This window comes from Arthroderma uncinatum (assembly GCF_011692745.1).
Source record: "Arthroderma uncinatum strain CBS 119779 chromosome Unknown scaffold4, whole genome shotgun sequence".
NCBI classification, from domain to species: Eukaryota; Fungi; Ascomycota; class Eurotiomycetes; order Onygenales; family Arthrodermataceae; genus Arthroderma; species Arthroderma uncinatum.
This window is the reverse complement of record NW_022983866.1, coordinates 2,345,707-2,358,438: the sequence shown is the minus strand read 5'-3', so window position 1 is coordinate 2,358,438 and position 12,732 is coordinate 2,345,707. Positions and strand designations below refer to the sequence as shown.

Below are 12,732 nucleotides of genomic sequence, written 5' to 3'. Positions count from 1 at the left end.
AAACATAGGCTTGGAAACATGGTATACCATTTGTACTCCTTGGCCAAATAGATAACGCCACTGCCGGCGGCAGTCTGCTGCTAGAACTGGACATAACAATCACAGCGGGACCTTTCAGGGGGTCGCATTCTACTATTGTGTAGAAGTGGTGGGTTCGTCTTCTCGCGGTTTTCGGCCGTAAACGTAAGTCCTATCCAGTGATAAACAGCTGTAGATCCGATCCACGTTAAACAGAAGTAGGATGGAATCGCTTACGTTTCGAAATATACGCGGTTACTGTCATCATTCGTTATCTTACATGTCTTCTCGATAAAGGCTTTGGCCTCCTCGACTGACCACTGGATAAGAATGGTATGTTGGTTATACAGATAATCATTATAGCGGGATAGATGTAACAACTTACCCCGAGCAACCGAGTAGCCGGCGCCAAAAACCACCCTTCCATCCCTACCTCACGGGACTTCTGGTAGACTCGCCCAATATCCCGTTGTCGAGGATCAGAACTCCAAGCTCCCAGGGGCACCTTGAATTTTCTCTCAACAACATCCACGAATCCGGCATTGATAATATCCTGTTTCATGGTCCTACTTATCGTTACTCGCTTTTCATTGCTTTGGCAAAGGTCTCGATAAGTTCGGCTAATTTGGACAAGTGTGAATCGGGAGGTAGTGGACCATGCTCATTATATGCTTGGGTGTCTGGTTCGGCTTGTTCTATGTATCCTCCCGCTGTGAGATGGCTAGATTTCATCTACGGTGTTAAAGATGCGACACTAAAATCAGGATGTTCAGGTAAGGGGAGTGTACTCACTCAAAACACTCCTGATAAAGCTTATTCCAATTTTGTACACTTCCATACAGACCACGGATATGTATGAGATCTAATTTCTCCCGGAAGTTGGGAGGGTATGCCCATTCAGAGCAGCAGTCGTCAACTTCAAACCTGAGATTCGGCTGAACTGGGGGATCCCATACTGGAGATAAATCGGTTCCTATTTGGTATGTTAATACGATATCACCCCGGGTTAGATGATATTAAAACCAGTGTTGTTTAAAAAAACTCATACCGATGACTTCTGAATCTGGATATTGGTCAGAAACATCCCTAGATATTTCAATAATTAGCCTTGTGGCCTGTTCACAGGCGTGGGGGCGGGGTCATACATTGCCCATAGCCCTCGGCCGGTCCCAATATCAAGAATGTTGCGTGGATTCTCAAGCGGTGCCAGAAACAATCTGTCCCTGAGAAGCAAACAGTGGAAGTGGTGACTATCGTAGAACGCTATATCTGAGTTCTCCTATTTTGCTAACCAAACAGTAGGTCCACATTAGATATTTGCGTACACTAATGCTTGATGGTATGAGTCTGTTTCGTCGTTCGGACCCCAGTAAGCTCCATCTCCTATAAACAAGTCAATATTTGGTCAACCATGGGGTATTAATGGATAATGACTTACTATATGCATGATACCGTCTGCCATTTTCATATCGATATGCTTGGGTTGAGGAGCCAAGTGTTTTTGACCTAGAGACCTGATATTAGAATTAATGGGCGATTTAAGGATAAATTGACATACGACGCATGGCAGTCGTCCTCGTCGTCTTCATCTGAATAAAAGGCACGGTCATCGTCGTCTTCATCGGAATAGAAACCATAGTCATAGGCTCCTGGAGGGTCCTGGGGAACACGAGTCAGCTGGCGGTACATTCTAAAACGGAGAAGTTTCCAGCAGATATTTCACGTTGCTTACAATAACCGGTCCTCCAGGAGCAGGGGCGCGCGTCTTATCTTTATTTGGTATCGACATTAGAAGAAGCGTAAACAGATAGTCGATTTCGCTTCAACCAGCCAGCCAACCCACGATGAATTAGGACGAGAGTCCGCGAGTACTCGGAATGCGCACTAGTTTGCTCTCCCTCGCCCCGAACTCTGTCAGAGCTAAAGCGCTATTTATATGAGGTACTTCGTATGTTCTTTGAGGAAATCGGGGTAATTCGGCCTCTCGAACCTTGGGGTCACTTATGTAACTAAGTGGCGAGCTGGGAAGAGAGTTTGGGTCGACAGGGAGTGATGATGAACGATCAAAGAAATGAAGAGTATCGAAATAGAATGGTGCGACTACGAAGTCTTAAATGTGGTGGGCTTCCCGGGGATATATGCAAGACTGTCCGTCCGTAATCTGGTGTTAGGTCGGCAAATGCGAGATTCCAAAGGCCCAGCCATGCTCTGGCTACTGCAAGCCGCGAGTTGTGCGTCCCAGGGACGAGAAGACACCAACCACGGACCTGGTGTTTGTTCACGGATCACAGCACATACTCTGGCCCATGGCGGGGTTATATGGGTACAATGCACGGGAAGACGGACCGTGGCTATGTTCGCGGAGGATGGGTGCAGTTCTTTGTTCTCGCGGCCCATGGCTGGTGCGACACGGATTTGGGGCTGTTTAACGGTCGGTTTTCGCATGGGTGTGGGATATTGAAGATGTTCACCCCAGCCTTAGAGTTATAATAATGCATGGTGTACGGAGTATCTCTTATATAATTCTGTATCCGGGACTGACCACACTCTAGGTTGAAGGATATGATGTGGTGTAGTACAGCTTTATGTGATCACTAAAGGCGAAACATTATTGAGTTACTTGTGAGAGCTGTATATTGCTTTTATGTGAACAAAAAAACCGTAATTTGGCGCCACGGGTGACTAACGTCGTATAGCAGCGTATCAAGCCGTCAAAGGAAGGTTAGTTAGTTGCAGATAGGAAGAGAGGCATGTCAAATGGGTCATGAGCAAGCTTCTGAAAGATTTTGGCAAGCTCCTCGGCTAGCGGTAGCTCTAGTAAAGCAATGATCCAGAGCAGAGTAAGATAGATTCTTCCTTCTAGCCTCCACCATAACTGTCCTTCAGTTAAATTTGGGATATTCCAAACAACCAATTCGACGGAATAAAACGTTAGTACTTTTACCCTCTAGCGCCTAACCAACATCTAGCCGGCGCTTATTTTAAGGGGGGCCAGCTATCTTGGCAAACAAAACATACCTATATTAATAGTCAGCCGCTCTAAAGGTCTAAGAAAATTCAATGTTTTGTATACGTCTCAACAATATGTTTTAAGGAACCGCTGACTCAAAAAGGGAGGACGACCTCCTGGTGTGATTAAAGCAGACTCAGCATCCAGGCATACGCTTCTGGCAACCGTTCCATCATATTCTCCCGTCATGGATGTTCCGCGGAATATTAGCCACTCCGCTTCTCAGCTCTTTCTACTGGATAAAGAATCGTCTGAGTATAAAGCTTTTCTTGCTATTGCACATGTGCCTCATCCAGATCGAACTATTCTAGGTTCCTTTATCAACGATGCATTCGATCCCGAGGAAGCAGCTCGATACTTTCTTCAAATAACCTCTAGAGAAGATAGCTCTACAGCACCGCCGAGGGAGGCAGTGCTACAGTTTCTATCAGACTGGAAAACCCTTATCAACAAGTGTGAGTAGATATTCTATTCTCGGCGGCGGATGTCGCCGCCGACAAACGGTTACATCTTCTAACATGAGATGTAGTTCGGCCAACGATAGCTACTTCGCTCTCCAACGACACGAAAAAGCTAATATATGAACGAGATGGAGGTCAATGTTGCCTTACGCGCGCTCCGTTCAAGTCTTACTTCGATCAAGGGCTAGAGTATGTTCATATAATTACGCCTGGTGTGTTTGCAGACCCAGAGCTATCAGAAGGGGTATGGCATCGGCTTTCGTGGTCGGACTTGTCTGAGTCTGATTACATCCTGTGGTATCCATCTAGTGCCGACCGTCGCTAACTAGAACGTTAGACAACTTTATTTGAAATGCTAAACGCCTTTCTATCTGGAAAGGTATTGGATGTCGTTCGCTCGTCTATGTTGGACCTGGACCCTAAACAGCCAGTAAAGCTTGACAACCTCTGGTTACTATCTACGCCGGCTTCTGATGCCTTCAAGGAAGGGGAGGTGTACCTTACCGTCCAAACTTGGAAAAAACAACCAGATACTAGTCGAAAGCAGACTGTAAGTAATGGGTTATAAATCTAGCAATATTTAAAGAGACCCTTTAATGACTCTAAAGTACAGCGCCAAAACCAACATATATAAGCCCCTACATTGCCCTCGACTTTCCATGCCGACGGAGACTATACACATCGAGAATAGAACACCTCAATCAACCCCGATTCTCAATGAGGAACTACTTGCCATCCACGCTGGTTTCTCAAGCCCTTTAGCGTGGATAGAGGTTTCGAAGTATATGGACGTGTCGGTCAAGGATACTAGTAGTAAGTCTAAAGCCCATTCATCATTGATCGATTCCTAATGGTGAATAGGAGGAAAACCACCTACTCCATCGTCAGCATCGCCATTTTTCTCAATTTTTCGACGGCTCTGGACATTATTCCCCTCTTTCGTCCGAACATCCGTCTACGATATTTTAGCTCGGATTGGTCTACGTTTGTACGGCCCTTCACTTTCGATGACCGTATTCAAATTACCGTTCGGTTTATATCTTCGTAGGGGGTCACCACTCCTAGCGCCAAAGTACCATGTTGAAGCTCATACCCTGAAATTGGTAGAGCAATCGACCCGGATTCCTGCTCCCAGGGCAATTGATGTTGTGGAAACTCCTCGTTTTTCTTACCTGCTCATGACTTGCGTTCCTGGACGCCCGATCGGCCCACAATTTAGTACAATGACTGATGGAGAAGTAGAGCAAGCCGTAGTTGACTTGAAGGAATATGTTTCGGAACTTCGAAAAATATCACGAAAGCCAACAGAATACCAGATTTGCAATTCCCAAGGCGGGGGTATCTTGGATTGGCGAATTCCCGATAGCCAGCGTGAAGAGCTACGCTTCAAGTCCGAAGCTGAGTTCAACAAATATTTGACAGATCCGTTCTGGGAAGAAATTCGGATAAAAGCTGCCAAATCGCATGACATTTACCACGATATTGTTTTTACTCACGGTGATCTCAACCCAAGGAATATTCTTGCAGAAAATGGCAGAATAACGGGTATTGTCGATTGGGAAAATGCGGGTTGGTTTCCAGAGTACTGGGAATATACGAAGGCACATTATACAGTCCGCGGCTTGAAACACTGGCTTGTTGATGTTGTTGACACTGTATTTCCAGGTTATCGTGATGAGTTGGTGGTGGAAAATATGCTTTCTGACCTTTTAGGCCCCTTTTAACGCTATTTTGCTTGGAGGGAACATGGGGTTGACTATCATCCAGTCACAGATTGTATATTCTCCGTAGTGGAGGGAAGGGGGCTTAAATTCCGGTATGGGCTTGCATGAGCCATGACTAATTGAGCCTTGGTCGGTTGTTTAGAACATACACGGAGCTGCCCCGATGTTATAATCAATTAGGCCGAACACTCCTTCATACACTTTGTTAATGAAGTCGTCTAGGATCTAAAGGAATGTAAGTGTTAGAAAGGTGTAAAGGATGGAGGATATAATCAGCCGGAATCTTGTTTTTCCTCTGGATGGACATTGACAATACATAATACCGTGGATGATATTCAGAGCGTCAACCTTCTCTCAGGCTGTTAGGCAACAGCTTCGCTAGTGAGAAGCATACCTGTTATATTATCCATGCTCTGGCACATGCTCAATACTTGGATATTCGTGTCTCCGGAACTTCTGGGACTCATAATACCCGCAGCTAGGTCCACGCCGTATCTGGGGGGGTTACATGCCTTTCAAGTGCTGCTAGGGGTCGTCCCTCTTGTGAGTACTCAATCGTTCGATTCTATATATACGAACGCCACGAGCCAAATAAATCACTTTATCACCCTGTACTCTATAGTATTGATTACTTCTTTGCCTATTTGGAATAGTGTTATGAAGCTTGAAAGTTGATAAAAGTTGACGGATAATGTTCCCAACCTTAACGCCATTATTATTTATCTAGACATGCAAGAAAGCTATTACTATTAGTCTACACTCTCGTGCCGAGGCAGCGTTGTACACCAAAAAAAGGAACAAAGAGACAAAGAAATCAGAAAGAAAAAAGGAAAAGAACTGTTCGTCGTTGTGTGTAAGGGCCCTCTCAATCTTTTTTTTTTTTTTCGTTTATTCCAAGCCGCCTTTCGTTGCAGAAGATAGATATAAACGGCTTTTTCGAATACGCCGCAAAGTGTGCGACTCTCCAAGGCCGACGGTCGGAAGATCACGGTTTCTGCTCATTAACTTTCGATATCCTTGGGGGATGCAACTCTGTTCTGGCGCCAGAGACAAACACTGCATATCGCAGAGAAAGCAAACAGAATGCTAACGTCCATGTTAGCCCTTGCGCTTATAACTCTCTTCTCCCTGCAAACTTTCAGGTAACAGGTACAGTACTTACCACAAAGCAATGCTCAGACCCCAGATTGATTTCATTTGGAAACAGGTGAGCTTCGATGCTCCAATCCAATGAGTGTAACTGATCTTTCCGCCATCCTTGGCGAGGCTTTGGCCTAAAGCGTTGGCAAAGTCATACGCCGATGAATAGCCGCCGGAAACTTGACCGATCACATTGCAGTTCACGTATGACAATGGTTTTCCGACAGTGACGGCGACGACGACAACAGCAATTAAATGGGCGCCATCCAAACCAAGGTTGATCAAATATGGGAGAGTACCATCGATGAATAGGATGAAGGTGATTGCACAGTACAAGACGGCAATAACAGTCTAGTAATTGCAAAAGTTAGCTTTCCTTGCTGTAGCCAGGTTTGGCTATTCAAACTTACCACGCTGAGGGTGCCGATAAGCACGTTTGGCGGGGTGGCGTTTGCGTTCACCATCTGCGCGATGAAGTTGGCTGTCATCCCGATGATAGAGATCAAGCTGATAGCCTGAAGAATTCGGACAGCCTTAAAAGTTGCGGCAAGAGCACCCTGTGGACCAGCCATAGTGATGATTGATAATTGATTCGATGTAGAGAAAATAAAAGAGAATGATGATTTCAGGACCGACAGATGAGTGAAGAAGAGAAGGTGTACGGGTAATGCGCCTTAGAAATGAGTGTTTTCGAAAGAACGAGTCGACTGGGCCTCCGGAGATGGAATGAAATATGCTGAAATATGCGAGGAAGAATACGCAAACCTAGCGGAATGAGGCTGCGGTAGAAATATATATAATGCTGTTGTTGGAATGAAAGAGATTGAAAAGGGAAAACAAGCCAGGGATGCAATGGTATGAAATAAGGGAAGTAAAGGAAAAACACAAAAGAAATAGTACTCTATCAAAGAGTCAGAGGCTTATGAGATGGGTGATTGCTGGAGAACGGGAGGAAAACAGAAACCAAAGAGCAAAACCACCCGACTTTATATCCTGATATTTGAGCAGGATCTAGACACCGGTCTACATCTCTAGGCGCCTTCCAGATAGATCATTGAGGACGGAAAAAGTTTTTTATTTTTGGGTATATGATCGTCCCGTTCCTAGAACTGTCTAGACCATCTTTTTTAAACAAAACATCAAGTTCCCGACAGAACTTGCGCGTTTCAAAAGCGCACAGGATTGAGTATTCTCTTCAGTTGGCGCTGGGGTTTCCAATAGGATTGCGAACACTCGGCTCCGTGGAAACCGACACGGCTCAGCGAGCCTATAGGGCCATGTTGGGACTCCAGGGCTCTGGAAACGGCCCACCGGTGCCTCCAGGAGTGGATGGACTGGGCCGTCACTGGAGGGCTGAAGCTTGAAGCTTGAAGCTCTGACAGCAAAACAGTTGCTATTTTCCTCTTGTTTGGTGGGAACGCCACCAGGCCCACTGCAGCGCTTGCTCTTTCACTTGGCTGCTTGCCAGGCCACAGCTGTCAGCCAAACGATCGAGAGGCCAGACGAAGCCTGAAGCAGCGGCGGGAACTTTCTGCAAGGCGGCTCGTGTCCCGATCTGATCTCACCAGGCGTCTTTTTGAAGCTTGCATCATATCTATTTTGGTCGTGGTGTTTCGAGATGGCATGAAGCCAGAGCTGAAAATGGGCCACGGAGCCTAGACGCCACGTGACTTAGCCCCAGGGGAGCCGGCGCTTAGAGCTCGAGCTGAGTTTACGTAAGCAATATCTGTGTCAGAAGCCAGCACTTGGTGTAACCGTGAGTTATTCATTTCAGATATTCGATCTCATTCACTATAGCCACCCTTATTAGCAGTGTATTATGGTGCCATGGCATGGAATGTACGGAGTATATATCGGCACAAGTTCAAGGCATGTATTAAGTAATATGAAAGCTGACATAATCAGCCGCAAAGTCAAAACTTCAACTTCCTGACCTCATGTCTTGGCATATCAAAAGCTATAAAATTTAATCTGAACTGCGATGGGAGCGCTCGTTGGTTGACAGAGATATACGGATACTAGGATGGGACTGTTGGAGATAACTTAGGGTTGCTCGAGTCCACCGCGCAGCTAGTCGAGGGATTTTGGGCCCGGGATGTCGTCCCGCCGATGGATGAAAGGCACTCTGGATGCACCGGGGAAGCTTGGCCGCCAGTTCATCTGCACTCAATGCGCATCAGTTCTACGACGCAGTCTGAGCCGGCCTATCGATGCATCTCCAGGCTTCACATACTCTGCAAGACTCAATCGCAATGTGTATTTGGGCTCCCGTGTTGGACGATCGTTCTACTCGACGGATAAGGTAAGCCAAACCCCATACCTACCACATTGAAGGGCTCTCTCGACTAACTATTAGAAATCGTGCAGGCCTCTTCTTCTCCCGACAGCTCCCACATAGATGATCACACGAGACAGCTCATCGAACAAGACCTTAAACGAACGGATGACATCCGGACCTACCTTCGAAAATGGATAGAGAAGCGACCCAGACCTATGGATCCTATCATGGACTTCAGCGATGTAAAACACTCATCGGCGCCGCTGCCCGGTAGCATGTTTTTAGACGAGGTGATCTTTCAAGATAAACGCCCGGAATTGTTGGACATAGGTAGATCTACGGATTTAGAGAATGACCCCTCTCCGTTTCTACGTCCTGGCGATCTGGTACAATTACAACAGTGAGTAGCTGTAACGAACGACAGTAACTGGGTAACCGGTACTGTTAAGCTTTACTAACGCATAATAGTCAAGGCGGCTTTTACCCCGGTCAGTTGGCCGTTTATCTGCGTACCGTGGACGGGCAACAGCAATTTTACACCACTAGAGGGAAATGGCGGATTGCTCGGCCTTCGGAAGTCACTTTCATCACGAAGCATCGTTTTCCTTTGGAACTACTGCTACCAATATTCCCATATCTACCGACTTCGGCCGTTGCAAAAGGAGCTATGCCCCAAGTAGCCACGGAAGGAGGGGTGCCACGCCATATCGGGGCCGCTTTACTCACTCTAATCCTTGAATTCGAGACGGCGGTCTCCGCGATGTATGCAGAAAACTCCGGCATTCTACATTCCGTACATGAGCGCCTTGCAAAGGAGACAGAGCCTGTTATGTTGACGCTTGAACAAATTGCCACCCAGCTCTTTGGACGAGATCCAGACACTCTCACAATACCTGAGCGATACGCAATACATTTAGCGGTTGACCAAAATCCGGTTTCTATAATTGTGAACCAGAGCCTATCTGTTGTCGAATCGTATACTTTCCGTCCTAAGGTGCAGGCAAATCTTATCAATCGTGTAATAAAATGGATGCGAGATTATCAGTTCCCTAAGGATCCCGATGCGAACCAAAAGGCAATCAACACCTCTAACCGCAACCCTATTGGCCTATTTATCAAAAACTCTCGGCGGCGAATTCAACGAAGCCGTATGTCTCGAACGCCGACGCATTCATTTAGCCTTAGCCCAAGATCAGACGCGGCCTGCAATTCGGAAAATCAAGAGGACCAACAGAAAGAGCCCTCGAAGCCCTCCGCTGAGCCATTTTCAGAAACAGATAGAGATATAATTGAATTTCTGAGGCTTTGGGTTCTGCCGCCGCAAGTCAGGCGTGATTTCACACTTCGAAGCACAGGGTCCTTTATCCTTTTCCATCTTGGACTGTATGGAAATTTTAACCTCAACGAGGCGACAGGATACTTGGCTTTGCAGGAACTTGGTGTCCTAACTCCTTGGGAAAATATTCATGTCCTCAATGAGCAGGTTGCCTTGCCTGGACATGGCGTTTCCACGATTTCTGATGCTATAGTTGATGAGTGCAATCGCTTCTGTGAATCAGCTAGCAGCACAGACACCCTAGTTGATTCCATGAAGGATTTTCGAAAAGACTGGGGTGATATGCCAGTATTTTGTGTCGACAGCGCGTCCGCTGCAGAAATCGACGATGGTTTCTCTCTTGAGTCGATTCCAGGCTCATCGGACACCTATTGGATCCACATTCACGTCGCTAACCCATCTGCATTCATACCTCATGACCACATACTTGCGAAAGGGGCTGCCCATTTCAAGCGCTCTTTTTACGCACCAGAGCGAGTGTACCCGATGTTTCCACCAAGCCTTACTCACGATAAGTTTAGTCTTGGACCAAATAAACCAACGATAACGTTTAGCGCCGTCATTAACATGAGCGGAGTGATACTTGATACCAAAATAAGCCATGGCCGCATTAACAATGTGATATACATTACACCAAACAGACTACGAAAACTCTTTGGTATCGATGACAGCCATAACCCTTCAATTTCCCTGGAAGTTGGTGGTGTCCCCAAAGGCCCGGTACGTCCCGAGCTGCAGGACCACATCTCAGAGGAGCACCGGGTGATTCTTGAGACCATGGAGAGATTGCTTGCTGGTAGACGGGACCAGCGTATGAAAAAGGGTGCTATAGAGTTTCTTTCGAACCACGCATCGTCACCACTTGTTTCTGGAGATGGAGTGGGTATTCGCTCCTACGTAGGGGATATTTTGGGATACCATGACTACGACGATGATCCCAGAATTGGAATTAGTGGGCAGATTATGCAATCGGATGGATCACTAGAAGCGACGAAAACTGATCTCGTCTCACACGCTATGCTTCTAGGCGGGGAAATTGCCGCTCAGTGGTGCAAAGAGCGTAATATTCCCGTGATATTTTCCGCTGCAGCCCACAGGCCGGACAACCTCGTTACTGTTGACCGGGATGATTCCGCGCCTGGGTTATCACCTTACAGTCAACTCCCTAGGGCATTTGCCTCTTCAAAGCCAACTCCTCATGCCACTCTGGGCATGGATCAATATAGCAAATGCACATCACCTCTTAGGCGTTACTCTGACTTGATTGTCCATTGGCAAGTCGAGGCAGCTCTACGTCATGAAGCTAGGCAACATGAAACAGAGAAAAACAATGAAAGTCTCTCTGATATAGATGAATCTGTCCTTCCATTTTCACGAAAGGCCGTTAAGGCAATTATCAAGCGCTCAAACTGGCAGAACAAAGTTGCAGACCGTGCTCAAACACTCTCACGAGAATTTTGGATTCTTCAAGCCTTATTCCGGGCCCATTATTTCGGTAAGACTGATATACCAGAGACATTCCAATGCATTATTGTCAACCAGCTCGCGGAAAATTCATCTCTCGACACCGAGCTAGGCGAGGTACAATACACAGCCAACCTACTTCCTTTCCGCGTCCGCTGTGTTGTGACGGCAGACAAAAATTGCCAAGCGTTCCGATCAGGCGATTTAGTTGAGGCAAGCATTTCCAGCATCAACCTTTATGCCGTATTCCTTGACCTCCAAGCTACACGTCTTATCAGCCGCCCTGAAGCATCAAGGGCGACTGTACCTCTTGGATTTATCCATCGACACCATTAACTTCTATTTTTGTGCTCTTTTACATTCATGGGGGCCGGGAATTAGATGTACTTATATATCCCTTTTGGATTAGCAGCGGCATGTTTGTTCATGGAGTTACTCGGTGATATCCCATCTCTTGATAAATTTTGCACTTTTGTAACATAGGAGTTTCTTACTCTCTTATTTAGCTTGCACACAAGATATCCCGAATATTAAAGCAAATATAATAACTCATATACAGCCAGTTAAATTAATACATCGGCTAGCATTGGCTCTTATTCAACGACTATACTCCGTACTATCCCAGGCTTGCCTGTGCCCATTCGCATTTTTATGCCAGGACCCAACGGCTGCTGTCTTTATCATACGTCAATACTAAGCAAGCACATCAACAGTCGCACGGAAATTCAAACTGGTTCCATGAATACATCGAGTTCATTGACAATTAATGCTAAACCCTTGGCCAAACAAACGCCCATCAAATTTGCAATAAAGCAAACCGTAAAAAAGATTATAGACCCTTTATCTAGACTAAGAAAAGTCTTTCAGGTGTACCTCTCGTTGATTGACTGGTTCCACCCTCAAGTTGTTTCTCATATTCAACAAAATATACACCCCGGGTACATAAAGTACTTAATCGCACGTCTCCGCTTCGGCCAAAATCAAGTAACGTCCCATCTATCGTACAAGTATTGAGAGTGAAAAAAAGGTCCGGTAAGGTCGCGCCGAGATATCATATGAAAGGTGTGCCGTAGTAATTTAAAGCCTATATAGAAGATGATGTTAGTTAAGAAAAAAAAGTATCAGGGGAGTTGTGGCTAGGATGAAGGATCTAGGAGCAGAGAAGGCCATGAAACATCTCGCAATTCCAGAAATTCCAAAAAAAATGTATTGAACAAGAAGAGACCTGATCACTTACGCAGGGAGAAGCCATTCGCTGAATGGGCTTTGGAAGAAAGCGACTGCGGCCTGTGACATGAGAA

The 12,732-nt window shown here is 46.1% G+C and overlaps 4 protein-coding genes across 4 annotated transcripts; 2 read left to right on the top strand and 2 right to left on the bottom strand.

The window, feature by feature from the left end:
- Positions 1-132: 132 nt before the first annotated feature.
- On the bottom strand, positions 133-1,707 carry GIQ15_06064 (uncharacterized protein; the record flags this gene model as incomplete). The annotated part of the gene is made up of 9 exons (XM_033553481.1): positions 133-190; positions 256-338; positions 404-584; positions 811-991; positions 1,067-1,104; positions 1,164-1,241; positions 1,344-1,401; positions 1,457-1,524; positions 1,577-1,707. The coding sequence occupies 9 exons, from the start codon at positions 1,705-1,707 to the stop codon at positions 133-135; spliced, it is 876 nt and encodes a 291-aa protein (XP_033404625.1).
- Positions 1,708-3,215: 1,508 nt separating this feature from the next.
- Positions 3,216-5,213, top strand: GIQ15_06063 (uncharacterized protein; the record flags this gene model as incomplete). The annotated part of the gene is made up of 5 exons (XM_033553480.1): positions 3,216-3,483; positions 3,558-3,733; positions 3,827-4,039; positions 4,098-4,302; positions 4,351-5,213. 5 exons carry the CDS (start codon positions 3,216-3,218, stop codon positions 5,211-5,213), a joined length of 1,725 nt encoding a protein of 574 aa, XP_033404624.1.
- A 1,001-nt stretch (positions 5,214-6,214) lies between these two features.
- Positions 6,215-6,925, bottom strand: GIQ15_06062 (uncharacterized protein; the record flags this gene model as incomplete). The annotated part of the gene is made up of 3 exons (XM_033553479.1): positions 6,215-6,299; positions 6,376-6,704; positions 6,764-6,925. 3 exons carry the CDS (start codon positions 6,923-6,925, stop codon positions 6,215-6,217), a joined length of 576 nt encoding a protein of 191 aa, XP_033404623.1.
- Positions 6,926-8,448: 1,523 nt separating this feature from the next.
- On the top strand, positions 8,449-11,767 carry GIQ15_06061 (mitochondrial exoribonuclease Cyt-4; the record flags this gene model as incomplete). The annotated part of the gene is made up of 3 exons (XM_033553478.1): positions 8,449-8,655; positions 8,721-9,031; positions 9,100-11,767. The coding sequence occupies 3 exons, from the start codon at positions 8,449-8,451 to the stop codon at positions 11,765-11,767; spliced, it is 3,186 nt and encodes a 1,061-aa protein (XP_033404622.1).
- Between the last annotated feature and the right edge of the window lie 965 nt (positions 11,768-12,732).